The sequence below is a fragment of the Ceratotherium simum genome, chromosome 4, assembly GCF_057802395.1.
Source record: "Ceratotherium simum simum isolate JZ-2026a chromosome 4, ASM5780239v1, whole genome shotgun sequence".
Lineage (NCBI taxonomy): Eukaryota > Metazoa > Chordata > Mammalia > Perissodactyla > Rhinocerotidae > Ceratotherium > Ceratotherium simum.
The window spans coordinates 10,281,652-10,301,829 of NC_141903.1; the positions used below are offsets into that span (position 1 = coordinate 10,281,652).

The 20,178-nt window shown below is 42.4% G+C and overlaps 1 protein-coding gene across 1 annotated transcript in view; it reads right to left on the reverse strand.

Annotated features, from left to right (window-relative positions):
• The window catches only part of DOCK2 (dedicator of cytokinesis 2), a 401,533-nt gene that overhangs the window by 298,507 nt on the left and 82,848 nt on the right, over nucleotides 1–20,178 (reverse strand). The window contains exon 23 of the mRNA XM_004428542.3: nucleotides 4,783–4,891. Within this exon, the coding sequence (XP_004428599.1) occupies nucleotides 4,783–4,891 (109 nt within the window). The remainder of the gene's footprint in view (nucleotides 1–4,782; nucleotides 4,892–20,178) is intronic.

The window sequence follows — 20,178 nt, forward strand, 5'->3', positions numbered from 1 at the left end:
TTAATTAGCTCGCCTTCATGACTACGGACCAAACATCTGCTCACCTCTACTGTTGTTTACTGTTGTTTATTGCTTATCTGCCTGGCATTTTGCCAGAAGACTTGGGTCTTTAATGAAACTATAGTTTGTTTGGTGGTGATTAGGAACTCAAACTCTGGCCTTACACAGCCTGGATTCAAATCCCAGACCTGCCACTTCTGAGCTGTGATTAAGCTACTCAACCTCTCTAAGCCTCCATTTCCTCATCTGTAAAGTGGAGAAAAGAAGAGTATTTACCTAATAAAGTTGTTGTTATAAAAATCAAATGAGCTAACAATGTATGTAAAGCTTTTTAGCTCAATGTGTGACACATCATAAATGCTAAAACATAAAACAGTGGAAGCTAGTAGTCATTCTTTCATTCATTTAGCCAAAAGTTATTTGAATACCTACTATGTAGCAGTCCCTGGTTCAGATATTGGAGGTATAAGAGACAGAGCCCCCCGCCCTCCTGGACACTCTAGTGGCTTTATTAAAAGTATGAGTGGCAACCACAGTGGCCAAGGCAGCATGTCATACAATATGAGTTGTTCATTTATTTCCACTCGTACCATTAAATTGGAGCACTATGATGAATCATGGACCTAAAGGAGAATGTATCAAATGGGTCTGCACAATGTCACCAAATGCTCTTTACTCACATTTAAGCTACATCCAATTCACAAGCATCTGGTGTTGACCGTCTCAACCTGCCATTGTTTTATCAACAATGCTCACAGGGCTGGCCCACACAGGGACTTAAGAGCATACAGCCCATTACTGAAAACACATGGAAACCCCTGGCCTAACCCATTCCTTACAACTTAGAGAAGAATATTAACTTTGAACCCGGTGGAATGAAAGCCTAGCTCCACCACTATGGATAGGTACAATTTGGGATGAATTATTTAACTTTATGAGCCGCCTGTGGACACTGAAGACAGTGATTCCTTGCAGATCTATGGCAGGATTAAAATCACTGTATGTGAAAACCCAGCTTCGTGTCTGGCACATGGTAGGTACTCAATGGAAGGTGTTTTTAATGCTCTTTCTAACCTCTTTGAATGGCTTACTTTAAATTCTCCATAGTTTTGGGTGAGCTGCTGCCATGCTAACTCTGAACAATAAGGACAACTACAGAAAGCAATTCACAAAAGCCAGGTGAGGCTTAAAAATGAGAAATAACTTGCTTAGGTCCCAAAACTCCCAATGGACAAAGCTGAGACTGAACCAGGTTGGCTCTACTCTGAACTAAGGCAGGCATGAATTAGGGTTTCCACCATAAGCCACTACCCAGCTGGAAGTATAAAGTTTGAACCATGAATGTCAATCATTGGCATTCTTACTCTATGCTTTCATCCAAAACTTACAATAGACATTACTAATAGATCACAGCCCTCTTTCCCACTGTACCTCATGCAGACTCAGAGTCAAGACTCCAATCTTCTTGTACTATTTCACTAGGGGACATTTTGCCTTCCTTTTTTTTTTTCCATAGAGTCAGTTCTTGTGGGTTTATTCTCCTTGAAATTTATATCTGTGTTTCTTGATCTAGCTGGATAACTGAATGTCCTAAAACCATTCAGCCTCATGTGACAAGGTTAGGAACACAAATATCCCCTTCCAGAGTCCATTCTAGGAAAATGCCCCTAAAGATTCCATTCTATGATGAGGTAAAGGAGGGAGAGGCATAAATGGCTCAAAATTATTTAAACTGAACTATGTAACAGGCACTATACTTCTCGCTTTACATACATTACTTCATTTAATCCTCTCAATAATCCTCTCAATTAGACATTAGGCTTCCTATTTTATAAAAGGATGAACGGAGGCCAGAAAACTGAAACGATTTGCCCAATGTTACATGCCCAAGTGTGGATACCCAACTTCCCACCCAGGTCTTTCTGGCTCAAAATCCAAAGCTCTTTCTCCTACAGCAAATGCCAAAGTCTGAGAAGATTCCTTGTGGGGGGGTTTGCTAACATCACATGGCCTTGACCCCTCCTCCTCCACCAGCCCATTCCTCATACCCTAAAACAGCATTAAATTCTCTTCAAATGGTATTGCTCTCCATATTTGAATGTGACTTTAAAATCTTCTTTGATAACTTTACAACAACCATAGAAATAGGTGGAAAGCATCATTGATTTTATGTAAATCCCTGAAGCTAAATTTGGCCCTTAGAGCACATTAAAGAGGAGATGAAGCCCCTTTCCATGACATTGGAGTGGAAATCCATGAGGAAAACCAGCATAGTCTGGCCCGAATCCCAGGGAAGATGAGGCATTTCTAACACAGCTATCCAGACAACAAGAACTGGGTAAAAAGACTTATCGCAAAACCATAATCATATTAGTTCTCCGCATTTGCATAGCATTTTGTAATTTGCTCTTTCACAGACAATGTTTATTTGATCCTCATCCAAACAGTGAAGTTTATAGATGAGGAAACTGAGACACTGAGAAGGTAAATGACCAGCATAAGGTCATACAGTTGACAAAGAAGAACATTCTTGTTGATCCAGATGTCCTCAGTACAATGAATGCTCACAGTGCATCTTTGCTTCCTTGCTTCCTTTCTTTCTCCTCCTTTCTTTCCCTATCTTCTTATCCTCTCTGTCCCTTTGTTCCTTCCCCCAAGATATGTGTAGTTCATCATAGGAAAATAGGCGCTGGATTTGGAAAGAATGGCTCCATGATGGCTTATTCCCTCCATCTTTCTCAAGGTCACATGGTTTCTTTCCATGTACCACTATGTCTCCGGGACATCTGCCCCTTTCTCCTCTTTACCAACTGGCTTCCTCTGCGTTTGTTCATCATTTCTGCTCCCTCACACTTCTGCTTCCTTGGAGCCTATTTCAGATCTGACTCAATGCTATAGGCTCACTCATTGCAACCAGTCATCCTCAGCTCTCACTGGACATCCTAAAGCTGTGTGTCCTTTCACTGGAAGCTCAGCTGCTTGCAAATCTTATCACATTTCTTCAAGCTATGCCCTGCTCCTGTTATTCCCTTTGCTTTAAAATGATGGGGGTTTCAAGAACAGAGAAAAAACTTAAAAAAGAAAAGAAACAGCAAGAGGGAAGGGAATGTGAAAACAGTAGGACTGTAGTCCCCATTCATCCAAGAGAAAACACCCATATTCCCATTAGGTGCTAAATGGATAGGATAAAGAACAGCGTAATGTAGCGGCTCAGAGCATGGTATTTAGAGCCAGTCAGGAAGAGATCTGAATCCCAGCCATACCCCTCACTGCAATGGATCCTGGAGGGAGTGGTATCAACACTCTGAGTTTCAGATTTCTCAGCTATAAAATGGAGATTTAACACCTATCTGGAGGGTTGTTCATTCAACAGACATTGATTAAGTATCAACTATGAATTAGGACTGTTCTAGGTGCTAAGGATACAGTGAAGAATAAGACAAAGCCCCCCTCTATACACACACACACACACACACACACCCCTAGCATTTGTTAAATCAACAGAAGCCATTAGCAGAGTGATTCCCAAACTTTGCTTCACATTAAAATCACCTGGGGCCATTTTTTAACTCCCTTTTCCCTGGTCAAACTCTGTACTGACTAAATTAGAACGTGTGGTGGTAAACAGGCATCAGAATTTATTAAAGATCCCCAAGTGACTTTAAAATCTTTAAAACCCCAAGTGATTCTAACATGCAAAGTTTGGAACCCATGGTATTAGCAGCAAACGCTCCCTAGACAGACTCCTGCCTCTGCCTCCTTACCTCCATTCTAGCTGAACACTACTACCTCATTCATTCTAACGGTCAGCTGGGCAATCCCAAGCATAGTGGATATTTAAATAGCAACTAAGAGGACAATGTTGATTAAAAGAAGAAGAAGTAATCTGCATTAACTCATTGGTTTAGATAAATGTGTTTGGGTTTTCTTATTCACAACCCACGAGGCAGCCCCTCCTGAGCACTGGCAAGTATATTCTGTGAAAGTTACAAAGTCTTCCTAAAACAGCTTCTCTGCTGCTAAACTCTTTTTCAAACATAGGAGTAGGCCTTAAGGTTTCTCAAAGATCACAGAGTTTGTAGATTAGCATCATGAACCACTAAATTAGAGGACCCCTTCTCTCCAAAGTATCTTTTGTTTATGAGGAACCTCTTTAATTCCCAAAAGGGCACCCGAGTTTAGGCTGTTGAGAATAAAAAGTGGACAATCTAGGGGCCGGCCCAGTGGCACAGCGGTTAAGTGCATGCACTCCGCTTCGGCAGCCCGCCGGTTCGCAGGTTCCGATCCCAGGCGCGCACCGACGCGCTCCCTGTCAAGCCATGCTATGGCAGTGTCCCATATAAAGTGGAGGAAGATGGGCACAGATGTCAGCCCAGGGACAATCTTCCTTGGCGAAAGAGGAGAATTGGCATCAGATGTTAGCTCAGGGCTGATCTTCCCCACAAAAAAAAATAAAAAGTGGATGATCTAAGAGATTGCCACCTTAACTACTCTCACCATTAGAAGTGGATCGGGTTTGAACTATTTCCTTCCAGGTAGCAAAAGCTTCAGAGCTATTTTAAAAGAGACAGTGCTACCTTCATGGGACACAAACAATAAATATGCTTTCTCATGTCCTGAGGAGCCCTTGGTGTTCATGATCCTCACACCACATGGCCAGCCCAGGCCTTCAGTTAACACAGGGCTGTGTATTCAAGCAAAAGCAGACATTATCTCACCATTCTGTTATTTTTCAGATAACCAAGGGAAAAGACAAATTTTTTTTTTATAGTGTAAACCAACCTGCAAAAGGATGGTCGTTTTATATTGACTTTTCATCAGGTTGTTGATGGACTCAAAGAGCCGTCTCATGGATTCTTCAAACTCCATCTGTTCTTTGCCTTCATAAAGCCTGAAAGGAGACACATCTGGGTCATTTCTCAAGCCAACAGGCAATCCCTTTGAAAGTGTGTGCCAGCCAGAAACTTCAGTTAAAATTGAAAAGAGAAAGGGATCTAAGGGGAGACGGCGTTGATTCAGCAGTCCCCGCACGCCTAATTCACTCAAGGGAAAAACCTATGTCCACCACCCAGAACAGACACCCTCCAACTGACTCCGCATAATAAATCCACCCCTTCCCGTCTTCTTTTTTTAAACCCTGAAGAACCTCAAAGAAACGAAACTTGTCCAAGCTGAGGGGACATTAATAATTTCACCCTTCTGCAAGAATCAGAGGAGAAATTGTGGTTGTCAGATTTTCAAAGCATCTTAGAAACATCAAGGAGAGATGTTGTCACTTACTTTGCCGTTCCACTTAGCCACTGCCGGCCTGTCAGAGGAATATGGACAAGCTAGTTCCACGTCAGCGCCTGATCGTGCATTTCAGGAGTGTACCTATTACCTAATTTAAACCTCTGTTCCTCTGATTATAAAGGCCCTATGTTGTTGCAAAAAATGTAAACATAACAGAAAGGCATTACTTATAAAGTGAGACTCCTCATTAATCCTACCGTGAGATTATAGACTGTTAACATTCTGATGGATATCTTTGCAGAGATTTTCAAGACCTGTACTAATACATACATATGACTTTCTATAGAAACCACCCCCTCGTATAAAATTAGCCTCCAGGCCCCGAGTCTTATCGCCCTCTTGGCCCAGCCTTGGAGTGTTGTTCAGCCCAAGGCCTCTCCAAACAAGCCTTTATCACCAACCGTAAAAAATCCGCAGCCTAATCTGTGGCATCCTGCACGAAATACAGAGAAGAGCACTTCTGTCTCCAATTCAGATAAAGAGCATCTCCTGTCACAGCCCTACAGAGTCAAATACCACTCGGCTGCTGGCTGTGGTAAAGGTGCTTTCCTTAGATAAAGTGCTGACACTTTATCTAAAAAATAAAGTTTGGGTTTGTTTGCTCCATCAGCCACAGGACGGGCGGCCCATCGCCACTACCTCAGCACTGTCTCCGCTAAATCCCCACCTACCCCCTCACCCCTCTTTTCTCTTCTTTCTGCTTCTCTTCTCCTTCCTTTCTCTGTCTTTGTGTGTCTCTCTGTTTATCTTTTTCTGAGTGTTATTCACTCTTAGTCTATCTGTGGGTCTCTCTGTTTATCTCCGCTTTTCTCTCTCTCTGACTCCACCTCTCTTCTGTCTTAACCACTCTCTGTCTCTCTTTCTCTTCTTTTTTCCTAACTAACCCCTTCCTAAAGCCCTCCTGAAATAAGAAGCTTAAGGAGAAGCCAGTGCTGAATCTTCCAGTCCATTACAGGGACCCGGCAATTGCTGCGGACTTTCTGGGTATCTAGCTCAAGGTCATAAGGACAAGGCTATGAGAGGAGCTAGAAGTCTCGAAGCGGCTTCTCTCCTTCTCCTCCCTTCTTCCCACCTCCGTCCCTTCCTTCCCCACCCTCCCTGTCCCCCTCTCCTTCTCTCCCTTTCCCCTCTCCTCCTCTACTCACTCCTGAAACTTCTTGTCCTGGTAGCACAGAGATGTCTGCCATAGAGTATGTGTTTTAGGGTCAGTCAGCTCTGGGCTCCAATCTCTGCTTGGTCCTGTACTACTGAAGACCTTATTAATAACAGCAAACATTATAGAGCATCACTCTGCCCCAGGCCTTGTCTGTATATATATTAAATCACTTACCCTCACACCATGAGGCAAGCCCTATCATTAGCCCCATTTTACAGACCACTGAAGCTTAAGCAACACGCCCAAAGACTCCACGCCAGTGTTAGGGCCAGAGTTCAAATCTGACCTTGTGGCTCCTGAGCGCCCCCTCTCAATCGGTTTGTATACCACTTTGCTCTACACTTGACTGTCTCTCTTAAGTCCTGTAAGTCCTGGCTTCTCACCTACAAAATGTTGGCTGTGACAGCACTGTGTCCAAGGACTGTGAGGAGACCAGCTCACAGGTGAAGTGCTGGGCACGTGCCTGGCCCCATGAACGTCAGCCGTTGTCTTGCTGTTGTTAATGGCGGGAGTAGGAGTATTACTATTGCTATCATTCCTACTTCACAGATAAGGACACAGAAAATTCTCAAGAGGTTGAAACTTGCCCAAATTCCATCAAAGTGGAAAAGGTGGGACCAGATCTAGCAGGGAGGAAGGGGGGACCCTAATTCAAAGAGGTGGTGGTTTCCCCATGGTGCTGTTTGTTTTCCTTTGTGCCCAAAGCCAAGCTAATGAATGGATGGTCCATCCTCCAAGCCTCTTTCCCTTGAAATCCGTTACTATTTCCTCTAGCCAAAGCTGCCTGAAAACATTTATATACCACATCATTATCACTGTTACTGGTCTACAGTGTCTCCCACCCACATTTAACACCCAGACATGGCTGCCCACAGTGGACTCACCATTATTTACATATATATGGACTTTCTCTGAAGGTACATTTATTTACATATTTGCTTGTGTGCTGGGGTGGGGGTGGAGGGTTTCCCACCAGGTACTCTTCCTGGGAACCACCTGTGCTACCGACAAGAATGGCTCCAGCAGCCTTTTCCTGCTGGTTGTCCCTACCCAGCCCCACCTTCCATAACTGAATGGCCCCACGGTGGCTCCCTCCCTGGAATTTGTCATTTTTAACAGAGAAACATAAAAATGGGCTTTGTTGGGAATCATCTTAATGGCAGTGCTCCAGGGGGAATGTTTGTGAACTCCTGCTGAAGAGATCCCTGAGGCTACCCTGATTGCCAACCTCTCTGTGTCTGATTATTTAACTCTTTTTGGATTTTATGAGCCACACAAATATCTTTCTAATAAACTCCATTTTTTGCTTAGACTAGCCCTGGATTCATTGCAACCTCTCTCCGGTCAGAACTCTGCAGGGTGGGACAGGCTTCTTCCTGGGGCTCCTTGGGGTTCTAAACCAAGATCTGTGGGGAAGGCCAGTGAGCACCTAGTCCATGCTTCCCATTGTACAGATGAAGAAACTGAGGGTCAGAATGGGGAAGTGACTTGGCTTCACTGCCATCTTTTAAATGTTATTTGACTGAGGTGGGAAGGAAAAGAGACTTTTAGGCTATAACACCAAGTCAAGGCTGTCCACTCAACTTTAAACTTTGTAGGAAACTGAATTTAATTTCTACCAGCAAGACATATGTGATTTGCTCTAGGTCACAGACTACCAGTGGTATAGCTTGAACCAGAACTCAGCATTCCTTTCCTTCTGTGCCCTGAGACTCTAACAGGGGAGGGCAGATGACACAGATCCCGTGAGGCCAAGATTGGGGCATTTGCCTAGTGGGAATCCAAGCTGCTCCCTGTTATTCATGTCACAAGTTAATACCTTAACGCCACACTGTAGTCCAGGGAAAGAAATATCTTTTGCATCTGCCTAAGCTTTATGAAGGATGAAAACAATTCTTTGGGGAAATGGCTTGCATTTTACATCATTAAGCAAAATTGTTGCAGTCTTATCAATCATGCGTGTGTGTATGTGTGTGTGTGTGTGTTAATTTTTAAGCCTAGGGTTTTACTTGGTAGGAAAGGGAAGAAGAGTTGGAGGAAATGACTACATTTGGGAAGAAGAAAGGAAAGAAAAAGCTTTTTAGTGTAAAGGGCTTCACTATCTGGCCAGACTCCTCCATATACTGGCTGTGTGGCCTCAGACAACGTACGTCTCTGAATCTTACCTTCCTTATTGATAAAATGGAGACATAATGCTCACTCAAAGGGTTATTCTGAAGTGAAAAAAAATGAGATAATGCCTTTCAAGTGCTTAATATTGCAGCTGGCACTTAATAAGTGTTAAGTAAATATCAGTTGTTCTAATTGTTGTTGATTCCTGAGAGCAGAAGTGATCATGTTGGCAAACTCTCTGATCTGAGTGTACATAAAGAAAAGGAATATTTCAAGGGAAGGGTGATTAACGAAAAACATACATAAGATTATGTGGAAGAAATAAACTGATGACGGGGGCCATTCAGCACTGTGGGGCATCCGCTGAGAAGCCTGAGGAGAGAAGAAAACTAAAGCCTCATCTACCTGCAAGGTTTTCAGTGTGGCCTTGAAGTCAAGGACACAGCAGATGCAGTTTCAAGGCCCTTTTTTAGCACTTGGTTTCTGTTATAGCTTCAAGAGGGAAATATTTTTTCTGGCTTCAGAACGCCTAGAAAGATGCTTCAGAAACCAGCTGATTCTGCCAGGGAACGAATTATTGAAGAGTCCAAAGGCCCTGACCACAAGAAAAACTGGAAGAACCTGCGAGGCACTGTTCTGGGGCATGCGAGTCCAACACAGCAGGCCCTCCAGCTCCCAGGGCGGGGATAAATATATTGACGCTCGGCTTGCATGTGGTTCGTTAAGGAGACACTCTGCACAGCTGAGCACTCACTAAATGCAAATGGGGCCCCATATGGTGTGTACAATGCTTTGTACCACCTCTTCCACACGCGTACATAAAGCCTCAGCCTAAAAGGGAGATGCCAACCTCAGGCTGGTGGCTCAAGGGAGCAGCATCTAACCAAGGCAACCTCAGGCTGGGAAAGCTAGTGGGAAGATTCGCTTTAGAATCCAGGGGTGGAGGGCTTCCTGGCGCCCGGCTCCATGTCATTTTCTACATCTCAGCCACTTCAAGCTCCTCTGAGCCACATTCACCGGCATCCTCCTGATTTCTTCCTCACCTCTTTGAGGCAATATAGAAATTTACGGAAGACTGCATGGCTTCCAAACTCTGCCCTGCCACTTATTAGTTGAGTGACCTTGGCTAAGTTTCTTAATCTCTAGAAGGCTCAGTTTTCTCATTAGTAAAATGGTACCAGCTCCATAAGGTGGTCCTACAATCAAATAATGTGTGTAAAGCAATTAGCACAGTGCCTAGCAATAGTAAACACGCAATAAATGTTCGCTGTTGTTATATAGTATTATATTTTTCTTCTGGATCCACCTGTTTTTGCTTTCTAAGCATTAAGGAGAAAGAAATCAGCATCTTCACAAAGACAATTACCATTTATTGAATACCTATTGTGTGCCAGGCACCTCAGTGGACATAAACATGAATAAGACTCAGTCCCTATCTCCAGAGAAATCATGAGGCAAGCCAACAGGGAAATCATGTATTGCTAGATAGTGAGAAAAAGTGAATAATAAAAGTTTAATATTATTACTGAGCGCTTCCTAGGGGTCAGGCACTGTGCTAAATTCTTCACATGGGTTAGCTCATTTGATAGAGGCTTTTAGTATCTACATTTTACACATGAGAAAAGAGAAAAAAATGTTTCAAGAGGCATGAACAAGGGGAACAGAAGTGCAGAGGAGGAGGGAGGGCTCCAGCCGACGCCGAGCGCAGTTAGCCACCTATCCGTGGCACCTCTCCGCTCTCAGCACCCCGCCCTCCCGTCCACCCGCACAGCCCGTCCTCTCCACCTCCTCTCTTCCGCCCCAGCAGTCCCAGAAATGCCCTGCAGGATTAGGCCTGGGCTCCAGCTTCGCTCTGCCTCCCTCACCAGGTCACATCTTTGCCTAAATTTGCTCTCGGCGAGACACACACCTGACTCATTTCACAAGTGCCTGGGAGCAAGACCAGATTAATTAGAAGGTTTCTAAAATGAAAACTCTATTTTAAATGTCTCCATGATCATATACGGAACTGAAAAAATTACTCAAATAATGAGGTCACACCATACCATTTTGTTACTTTGCCACACAAGGCAAGATAATTTTGTGTCCCCAATGATGCTAGGCACTTGAGGAATACTGTAGAAGGCAGGCCACATTTTTAGTGAATTTCTTTAGATGAATGATACGCACTTCACACAGCATTTAATGCAGACGGTTACCGCAACCGAGGCCTCCCCGTCCAAACACATCATTCTTTATCATCACCACTTACTTGCCTGTCTTCTCCATTAGAGTCTAAACTCCATGCAGACAGAGATCAAGGCTAACTTTTTCATAATATCCCCATGTTTAGCAATAGGCCTGGAACATCAAAAGTGAGTTATAAACAAATGCCATCAACAAATGATAAGTTATTAAATGGATGAACCCCAGTACCTTCACTGTAGCTGTACAGAAATGTCTTGTGAATCTAGAATTCATTGCAGTTCAGCTAATTGTAACAGTACCCAAACAAGAACTTAAGGATGGTATTAATAGTCATTTTCAGCTATGCAGCCTTTATTTATTATTATTACTTTTACTACTAAGACTACTATTACTACTAATAGCTGCTACTTATTAAGCATTCGCTGTACACCAGGCACTATGCTAACTGCACAATTGTCACCCAACTAATAAGTGGTAAAGTAAGAATTTGAGCCCAGGAGTGTCTGCTCCAAATTTCACTCCTTTAACCACTAGGCAATTCTGCCTCCAGAGAACAGAGCAAAGCAATAGGCGATTGCTGGGAACTGGAACCAGTCAGGGTGGGTAGGACAGCATCATTTGCCCAGGGTATGATGTATGGGACTGTCAGGGAAGCTAGATGGCTGGCGCTAACCTTTTTCTGTTCGAGCTCTAAATTCAAGGTGAATTTAGATTGGCTGGTATTCCTACCCGTGAGCCAATAACACGCTCTATTAGAGTAGGTATAAATTAGTGACTTTACAAAAAGAACCATTAAGCCATTGTGGTTTCAGAAGAGGGACTACTCTGTAAAAACCACAACACTCTAAGACCAGAGCCTGCCTACCTCTCCACCTCTCTCCCTCTCTCTCTCTGTCCACCCGTCCCAACCTGAGAAGAAGAATTGTAGCCACACCAGCAGCTGAATCTGTCTGAAAATCATCCTTGCCTTTCTTGAACCAACTTACAGAAAGAAATCCTTCAGTGCACACAGCAGGCACACGTAAGTCAAAGCAATAGGGCTGGAAAGGGTGCATGAAAGAGAGGGTCCCCTTCCTGATTCACCTATTCCCTGTGTGGTCATTGTCACCACCCCCATCCCTTCTCCCACCACCAAGGTCTATGGACCTGAAACGAATCAGAAATTATAGAGTAAGACATAGAATTTGGGTGCAATGAGCCTGGAGTGAGCTGTCCAGCTCAATAGTGGCCAGAAAAATTCCCTTTCAAAGGCTAACAAAGCTGAAATGTAAGGCATTGTTCTGCCAGAAGAGAAAGAGTAAAGCAGCACCAGAAGGGGACTATGGAAGCAAAGGCTGGGGTAACTACGATGTTGCCAGTGTGTCATCAAGCAGCCCTGGTGGCCACGAGAACTCCACACAGACTTCATTTAATTGAATACCACCAGCAGCCGATAGGCAGGGCTCAGACCAGCTCCTGGTGCCAATCCTTTGTCAATGACAAAATTATTTCTACTTGAGCTGTTACTTTTCCAGAGGCTGACATCTGAGAAGGGATTGCCCCTTAAGGCAAACGCAAAGAAGTTTTACTAAACAGTCGTCTTCGTGTAAATCGCCCCAGGAAAGAATGATTTGTAGATGAGAGGAAAAAAAGACAAACAACATGTGGGGATCCTGTTTGTAAAAATGTCTAGAATGCATGTACAAAAATTAATGCAATCCCTGAAGAAAAACTGCCTCAGATAAAAGTGTAAACAGCCAAAATAAAAAAATAGAAGTTAACAATATGGAAGAAACGAAAGAAAAACAATCCATCTAAAACATTCACTTGACTTTTAAAATATGGCAACCCAGTGTAATAAATTAATAGTAAGTAGGTAATAAGATGCAGGCAAAAGACTTCAAAAGAACTCTAAGTTATGAATAGAGTGTGATGTGTGCCCTGTGCCATCCTTCATTCTACTGAGAGGAGCTGCAGTCTTCATGTAATTTGGCAAGAACTGAGTTGCATAATTCTGTACTTAAGTGAATTTCTCCATTAGCATGAAAAATGGTATTCAGGGGTTTTTCCCTCAATATAATTAGAAATTGAGTGTCCCCAAAGCAATGTTCTTCAGAATAGAAACACACACACTTCCATGATTCCAAGACATATAGAGAAAAATATAGATTGCATCATCTACTCAAAAAAGAAGTTAATATTCAGCAGAGACCTTCCGGCTCTTTCTCTTTAGGCCCACTTGGTCTAAAAGTGTGAGTACCAAGAAGAAAGTAGGTTTTGATTGCTTCTCTTACCATTTCTTCCTTTAGGTTGTGTTTTTTTGGGTTTTTTTTTTTTTTTGATGAGGAAGATTAGCCCCGAGCTAACAGCTGTTGCCAATCCTCCTCTTTTTGCTGAGGAAGATTAGCCCCGAGCTAACAGCTGTTGCCAATCCTCCTCTTTTCGCTGAGGAAGATTGGTCCTGGGCAAACATCCATGCCCATCTTCCTCTACTTTATATGTGCGACGCCTGCCAGAACATGGCTTGATAAGTGGCGCGTTGGTCCGCACCCAGGATCCGAACCTGTGAACCCCGGGCCCCCAAAGCAGAGCGCCCGAACTTAACCACTATACCACCAGGCTGGCACCTTCCTTTAGTTTTTTAATGATAGAAAAAAATTAAGTTGCAGAATGATTACACATATACACACACATAGTATAATCTGGAAATCTATACATTAAATTCATAATTTCATTACCTCTTAGCAAAAGGATCACGTATGTCAACAGTCCCCTTATACACTTTTACATTATATTCTGATTTTTTTTTTTTAAAGATTTTTTTTTATTTATTCAGTTTTTTTCCCCCCAAAGCCCCAGTAGATAGCTGTATGTCATAGGTTCACATCCTTCTAGTTGCTGTACGTGGGACTCGGCCTCACGTTGGACGGAGAAGTGGTGCCTCCGGGCGCTCCCGGGATCCGAACCCGGGCCGCCAGCATCAGAGCGCACGCACTTAACCGCTAAGCCACGGAGCCGGCCCTGATTTTTAAACATGTAAATATTACATTTAATTTTCAAAAGAGATGTCTACTCTTTCTTTGGGGTGAATGTTTCTTGCCACCCCCAGTGCCTTTCTACAACAATCCTTTCCTCAAAGCCTTCGTGAATTCTCTCATTCCTCGCTGTGGGAACTTGGGCTGGAGCCAGAGGATGTAGCTCAAGGTCATACACCTGGAGGCAGGTTTCCCTCTACAATTACAGAATCGAGATGCTGATTTCTCACTTCTCACCTACCTCCTGGTTCCTGGCATGAACTGCAGGTAGAGAGACAATTGCCTAAGAAATGTCAAGTTATTATTACTCTAAATGGTGGTGATGCCAAGAGCATCTGAACTTGGTCCTTTTAGTCTGCGGCTTCTGGAGAAGAGTCATTAACCCCAGGCTTCCTGCTCTGTCCCATTGAGAGGCGTGACATTTGGTGTATGGACTTAAATAGAATTTTTAACATTTTCCCTACTAATGGTTCTGGGTTTAAAAATACATGTGCAGTAACACTCTTTGTTTTGAAATCTGGAAACACCTGAGGAAGCGCTGAGTTCAAACACACTAAGGTTTGCATGACCGGAGACCTCATTTGAGTAGTAGGATGGCTGAGGGCCAGAAAAGCTGGCAGCAGAGGGCAGTGTGGCAGACAGGGCAGTGGTCTGTGTCTGCAGGACCGCGTTAGTGTGTGTTGTGACCTTTAGCAGGTCGCTTCACTCTGGGCGCTGGTTCCCTCATCTCTAAGTGGACCACATTACCATTGACGGAAACCTCCAGGATTCTTAACTCGCTTCTGTTGTCAGAGTCAGATAGGGCATGCCAATCATCCAAGACCAAGCCTGCTGGCCCTGCAGATTCCCCAGCAAGGCATATGGCCCCACAGGCACCCAAGTCAGAGGCTGGGGTAGGTAGGGGTGGATCTTGAAGAGCCTGCATGTCATTCAGCCATCAAGTTCTGTTAATTCCACCTCCCAAAGCCATTTTTTTCCAGCTTTATTGAGATACAATTGACATATAACATTGTGTGAGTTCAAGCTGTACAACACGATGATTTGATACACATATATGTTGTGAAATGATTACCACAATAAGGTTAGTTAACACAGCCATCATCTCACATAATTACAATTTTGTGTGTGTGATGAGAACATTTAAGATCTACTTTCTTAGCAACTTCCAAGTATATAATACAGTATTGTTAACTGTAGTCACCAAAGCCATTTACTATCCTTCATCTTCATCAGCACCACCTTCATCCAAGTCCCCATCACGTCTCACCTGTAGGGGTTTCTGAACCACCTCCCTTCCTTCACTCTTACACCCTTTCAATCCATTTTCTACACAATGGTTAGAGTGACCATTTTAAAAACACAAATGTGATCCTATCATCCTCCTGTTCAAAATCCTTTAATAGCTCTCCATTTTCCTCAGGATAATGTCCAGATGCCCTGGCCTGACCTTCAAGGATCTTCAAGATCTGACACTTCCTACCCCTGCAGGCGATCTCCTACTACTCTACCCCTCCATCACTGAATTCCAGCCACCTTGGCCTTTCCACAACTAAACTGAGTCAAGCTCCCTGCTATCTCAGGGACCTCCTTCCAGCTTTATTTTCACCGATTGCACCCTCTTCCTCTCCACCTGCCAACTCCTACTCATCATTCAGGTCACAGCTTAGATGGCACTTCCTCCAGGACACTTCCCTGACCCCATGATGAGGTCTGATCTCCTTGTTACATGCTCTCAAGGCACCTCACACATACCTCCCCTTGACTTCATATGCATCTGCATGACTATCTGCTTAATGACTTCCTTCCCAGCTAGACTAAAATTCCCATGAAGATTAGGCCTGAGTCTGTCCAATTCATTGTTGTATTTCCAGTGCCTAGCAGAGTGGCCTAGTGGCTACTCAATAAATATTTGTTGAATAAACACTTGATTGTTAACGCAAACCAAACCTCTACCACTAGACAAATATTTCAACTAGATAGAAACGTTCATTATCAACTCAAGGCCTTAAAAAGAGAAACCAAGTTTTAGGGCCCAGCATGCATGGGATAGGTATGTAATATGTTGGTGCTGAATGTTAGGAAGAAAAAATGCTGAGCTAAAGGCCTTCTAGAAGTTGTAGGCTGTAAGAGCAATTCTAAAAATGTTGAGAGACACCCATGTACCAAAAAGCTGTTTACCATCTTTAGATTTCCAGGCCCTGAAGTGACCCGCAGATGAGTTACAAGGCACACACTCCTCCTGCCCGCTGGATGCCTTCTGAAATGGGGGAAAATGGGTAAACCCAAGATTCAGAAAAGCAGGGTATTCAATGCACATAGCAGAGAAAGGCTCCAGTGTGAGTCAGTGCAGGGCCCTCAATATGCTCTCTGTTCTCTCCTAGGGTTTAGGAGAGACCACCTTTGGACACTCGTTACAATCAAGAGGCACTAGATTATTACATTAAATCATAGTGGAGGGGGGACTGTTGATCAAGGAAGAAGGGCCCTGACCCAAACAGGGGAGCTTTAAAATCTGGGGCTGCATTTTAGTCACCAGATTGTGCTGCCCAGGTGTGCATTCCTGGCCTAAAACCAAATGTAGAGAGCAATCAGTTACCCCAGGAAGCAAGCCATGAGAGACAAGAGGAGGAAAAACTAAAAAATAATGGACTCTCTCAAGTCTAGGAGAAGGGCAAATTTACTTGGCTTAAGCAGGTGTGTTTGGGTTTCCATAAGATAATTTAACAAATAATTGTTGAGCACCTACTATGCGACAATCATTGTGCTATCAAGGAATTTATAAGGAGATATAAAAATCAACACCCAAATATGTAAAATGGCAACTGTGATACGTATTTGGGTGTTGACTTTTATTTCTCCTTATAAATTCCTTGATAGCACAATGACTGGCACACGGTAGGTGCTCAACAAATATTTTTTGTGATACATACTTGAAAGACAAAATACCTGGGCGACGAGAATTTGAAGAGATTTGACCTTGCCAGAAAATATAGGGATTGGTTCCCTGAGTAAGTGATGCTTAAGGTGATCCAGGAAAGGAGAATAAGAGAAAACTCAGAGAAAAGGAGAAGGAAGGGCATTCCATTCACAAGAACAGCAAGCACACAGAGCCTGTAGCAGAAAGGAGCCGAGTGGGTCAGAAGGACTGAATGAAGGCCCCTGAATCCAGAGCAGAGAAAATCTGGGTAAGCCACGTGAGAGGAGACTGGCAAGCAGCCAGATCCGCAGACCCTCACAGGCCACGTGAAGTTCTGTCTGCATCCTAAGAGCAATGAGAAGAAATGAGAAGGTTTTAAGAAGGTGAGCACGTAGATCAGATCTGAACTGTGCAAAGATGCTTCTGGCAGCAGTAAAGTTTAAAGACTTCCACTTCTGACAGCGTGGTGGACAAAATGCCACGGAAAACTTCTCAATGGAAATGACTACTAAAGCTGGATGTTCAAAATGAGTCAGCGAAGTGTCAAGAAAGCAAAGAATCCACAGAGGATCAACACATTTGCTCAACCCAGTGTCCTTAAACTTCTATTTAGACGGCTGCTTGGGGAGCAGAAGGGATGAGACCAATCCTAGGGCCTGCTTATTGGAGACCCTTGCACAAAGCCGGCATCCCAAACTGCTACACCTTCTTGTAAGGGAGGATGAGGAATAAATCTACTGCATGAAAGGGAACAGTTAGGAAATCCCCTTGCTCCCTGCTGCTGGGTGGAGAAGGAAAACACATTAACATGGAGATTTCTTAACCACAAGCCAGTCCTCACTTGGATTTTGTTTTGTCTGCGTTTGTCTGTTTTTGTTTTTTCCAAATTCATGTTCCTTGCTTGGATCCACAAACAGAAATTTTAACTTTAAGAGGTCTCTGGTTGTTAGCGCCCCTGGGTGAACTACAGCAGGAAATTCTGATTTTCTTTGGAGGAAAATAAAAACTTTAATTCAAGACTAAAAATATATAACAACTGATAAATTTCCAAGGAAAATTAACTTTAAAAAATAATAGTAACAACAAAATGTACAAGGAATCAAGGTCACCCAAAACAGAGACAGCAGAATCAGACCCACAGAGACTCTTCCTATTGGAATTATACAACAAAGAATATAAAATCTCTGGGCCAGCCCCGGGGCTTAGCGGTTAAGTGCGCGCGCTCCGCTGCTGGCAGCCCGGGTTCAGATCCCGGGCGCACACCGACGCACCGCTTCTCCGGCCATGCTGAGGCCGCGTCCCACATACAGCAACTAGAAGGATGTGCAACTATGACATACAACTATCTACTGGGGCTTTGGGGGAAAAAATAAAAATAAAAAAAAAGAATATAAAATCTCAGATTTAATATCCTTCAAAATATAAAAAGGATGTTTGAAAATATGATTAAAAACAATTATGAAAATGAAAAATTATATTTGAATAAGAACTAAATGGGATTTCTGAAAATAAATAATATAATAATTAAAATAAAAAACTCAGTCAATGAGTTAAACAGCATATTAGACATAGCTAAAGAGAGAAACTGGTAAGCTGGAAAATAGGTTCAAGAAATTAGCCAGAAGGAACCCAAAACAACAAAAAGATAGAAAATATGAGAGTTTATGAGAAAATAATGAAGTCTAACATACATTAGTTGAAATTTCAGAGAGATAATAGAATATATGGGGAAAATGCAAATATTAAAAAGAATAATGAATGAGGGCTTTTTTTTTGAATTAGTATTAAAAATACCAAACTCCTGATTCAGGAAAACTAACTTCTACCCGTGCAAACAAACTCACTCCTGAGTACATCATGGTGAAACTGCAGAACATCAGAGACAAAGAGATGAACTTAAAAACCAGCAGAGAGAAAAAAACAGAATGTCTAAAAAGGAACCACAGTAAGACCGACAGCTAACCTTAACAGCAGATCACAAGAAAAAAAAAAAAAAAAAAGAGCTAGAAGTCTATGTCCGGGAAAACTTCCTTCCAAGTTTCAGAAAAAAATCAGAGTAATTAAACTCGAGAGACTTTACCAATAAAATTTACTAAGGTTAATTATAAAAGATTTACTTCAAGAAGGAAAAAAATATGGCAGGTCAAAGATGACAGGAGGAGTGATGAATTTTTTTTTATTGTGATAAAAAACATATAACATAAAATTTACCATCTTAACCATTTTGAAGTGTATAGTACAGTAGTGATGAACTTTTATTGGTAAAAACATGTAAACAAATACTGTTTAAAACAGTAATAATGTCTAATTTGTGAAGTCATCCCCAAAAAAGCAAAACTAAAATACTGCACAATTTCAACAAAATATTTAAGAGGGAGGTGATGAGTCTTCTAAAATACTTTTATTATTCAGGGGGACTGTAAAGACATTAACTTTAGATTTTATTAAGTTAAACATGTATGATAGAATATCTAAGTAGCTATTAATAGATTGAATATAAAATGTAACTTTCAAACTAGCAAAGAGGAAAAAGTGTGTGAGAAAATTGAAAACAATCCAAAAGAAGGAAAGAAAAAAGGAAAAAGACAAAAAAATCAGAGTGGTGGGGAGGATGCAAAGCTAAGATGGTAGAAATAAATTCAAAACATTAGTGATCACAATAAAATCTAATATTGCTTCATGATGAACATTATTATCAAAGTAGTAATAGAAAGGGGCTTCTGATGCCTTAAACTGATAAAAGGCATCCAAAATTTTTAAAAAATCAAATACATAATATATATCACCATTTTCATTCAACACAGACCTAGAATCCTAGACAATGCAGTAAGACATGTAGAAAAAGAATGAGGAACAGAAACGAAGAAACAAAATTTTCCATATTTACAGAGTTATAATTGTCTATTTAGGAAATTCAAAAGACTCCATAGCAAATAGACTATAGGAGAACAAGGATGGAAACAGCAAGACCATTAGAGAAAGCTAACACAGTAATCCAGGTGTGACAGGATGAGAACTTTGAATAGGAAGTTGGTAGTGAAGCTGGAAAGAAGTGGATGAGTTTGAGAGTCATTTAAGATGGGGAAAGGTTGAGACTTGACTGTGGTTTATATGGGAAGAAACAGAAAATGAAGTGTCAAAAAAATACTATTTTTTTGCCTCATGCAACACGCTGAATTGTAGCTCAGTGAGATGGGGGACATTTGGTTCTGGTTATGCTAATTTTGAATTGTCTTTGAGATATGAACATGGGAGATATCAAGTAAATGACTGGAGACACAGATCTGGAACTCAGCGAAAAGGTCAGGCTGGGTTTCTGGGTTATCTGCACAGAAGTGGTAACGGCAGCAGTGGGTTTGAATTTGTTCACTGAGGGAGAGGGAAGTGAGTGAAAGGAGGAGCAGGTCAATCTGAGCATTAAGGACCCCCAAAGGGTCTGAGAAGTATGAGGAATACCAAGAGTTCTGTTATAAAATCCAAAGGAAGAAAGTGTTTCCAGG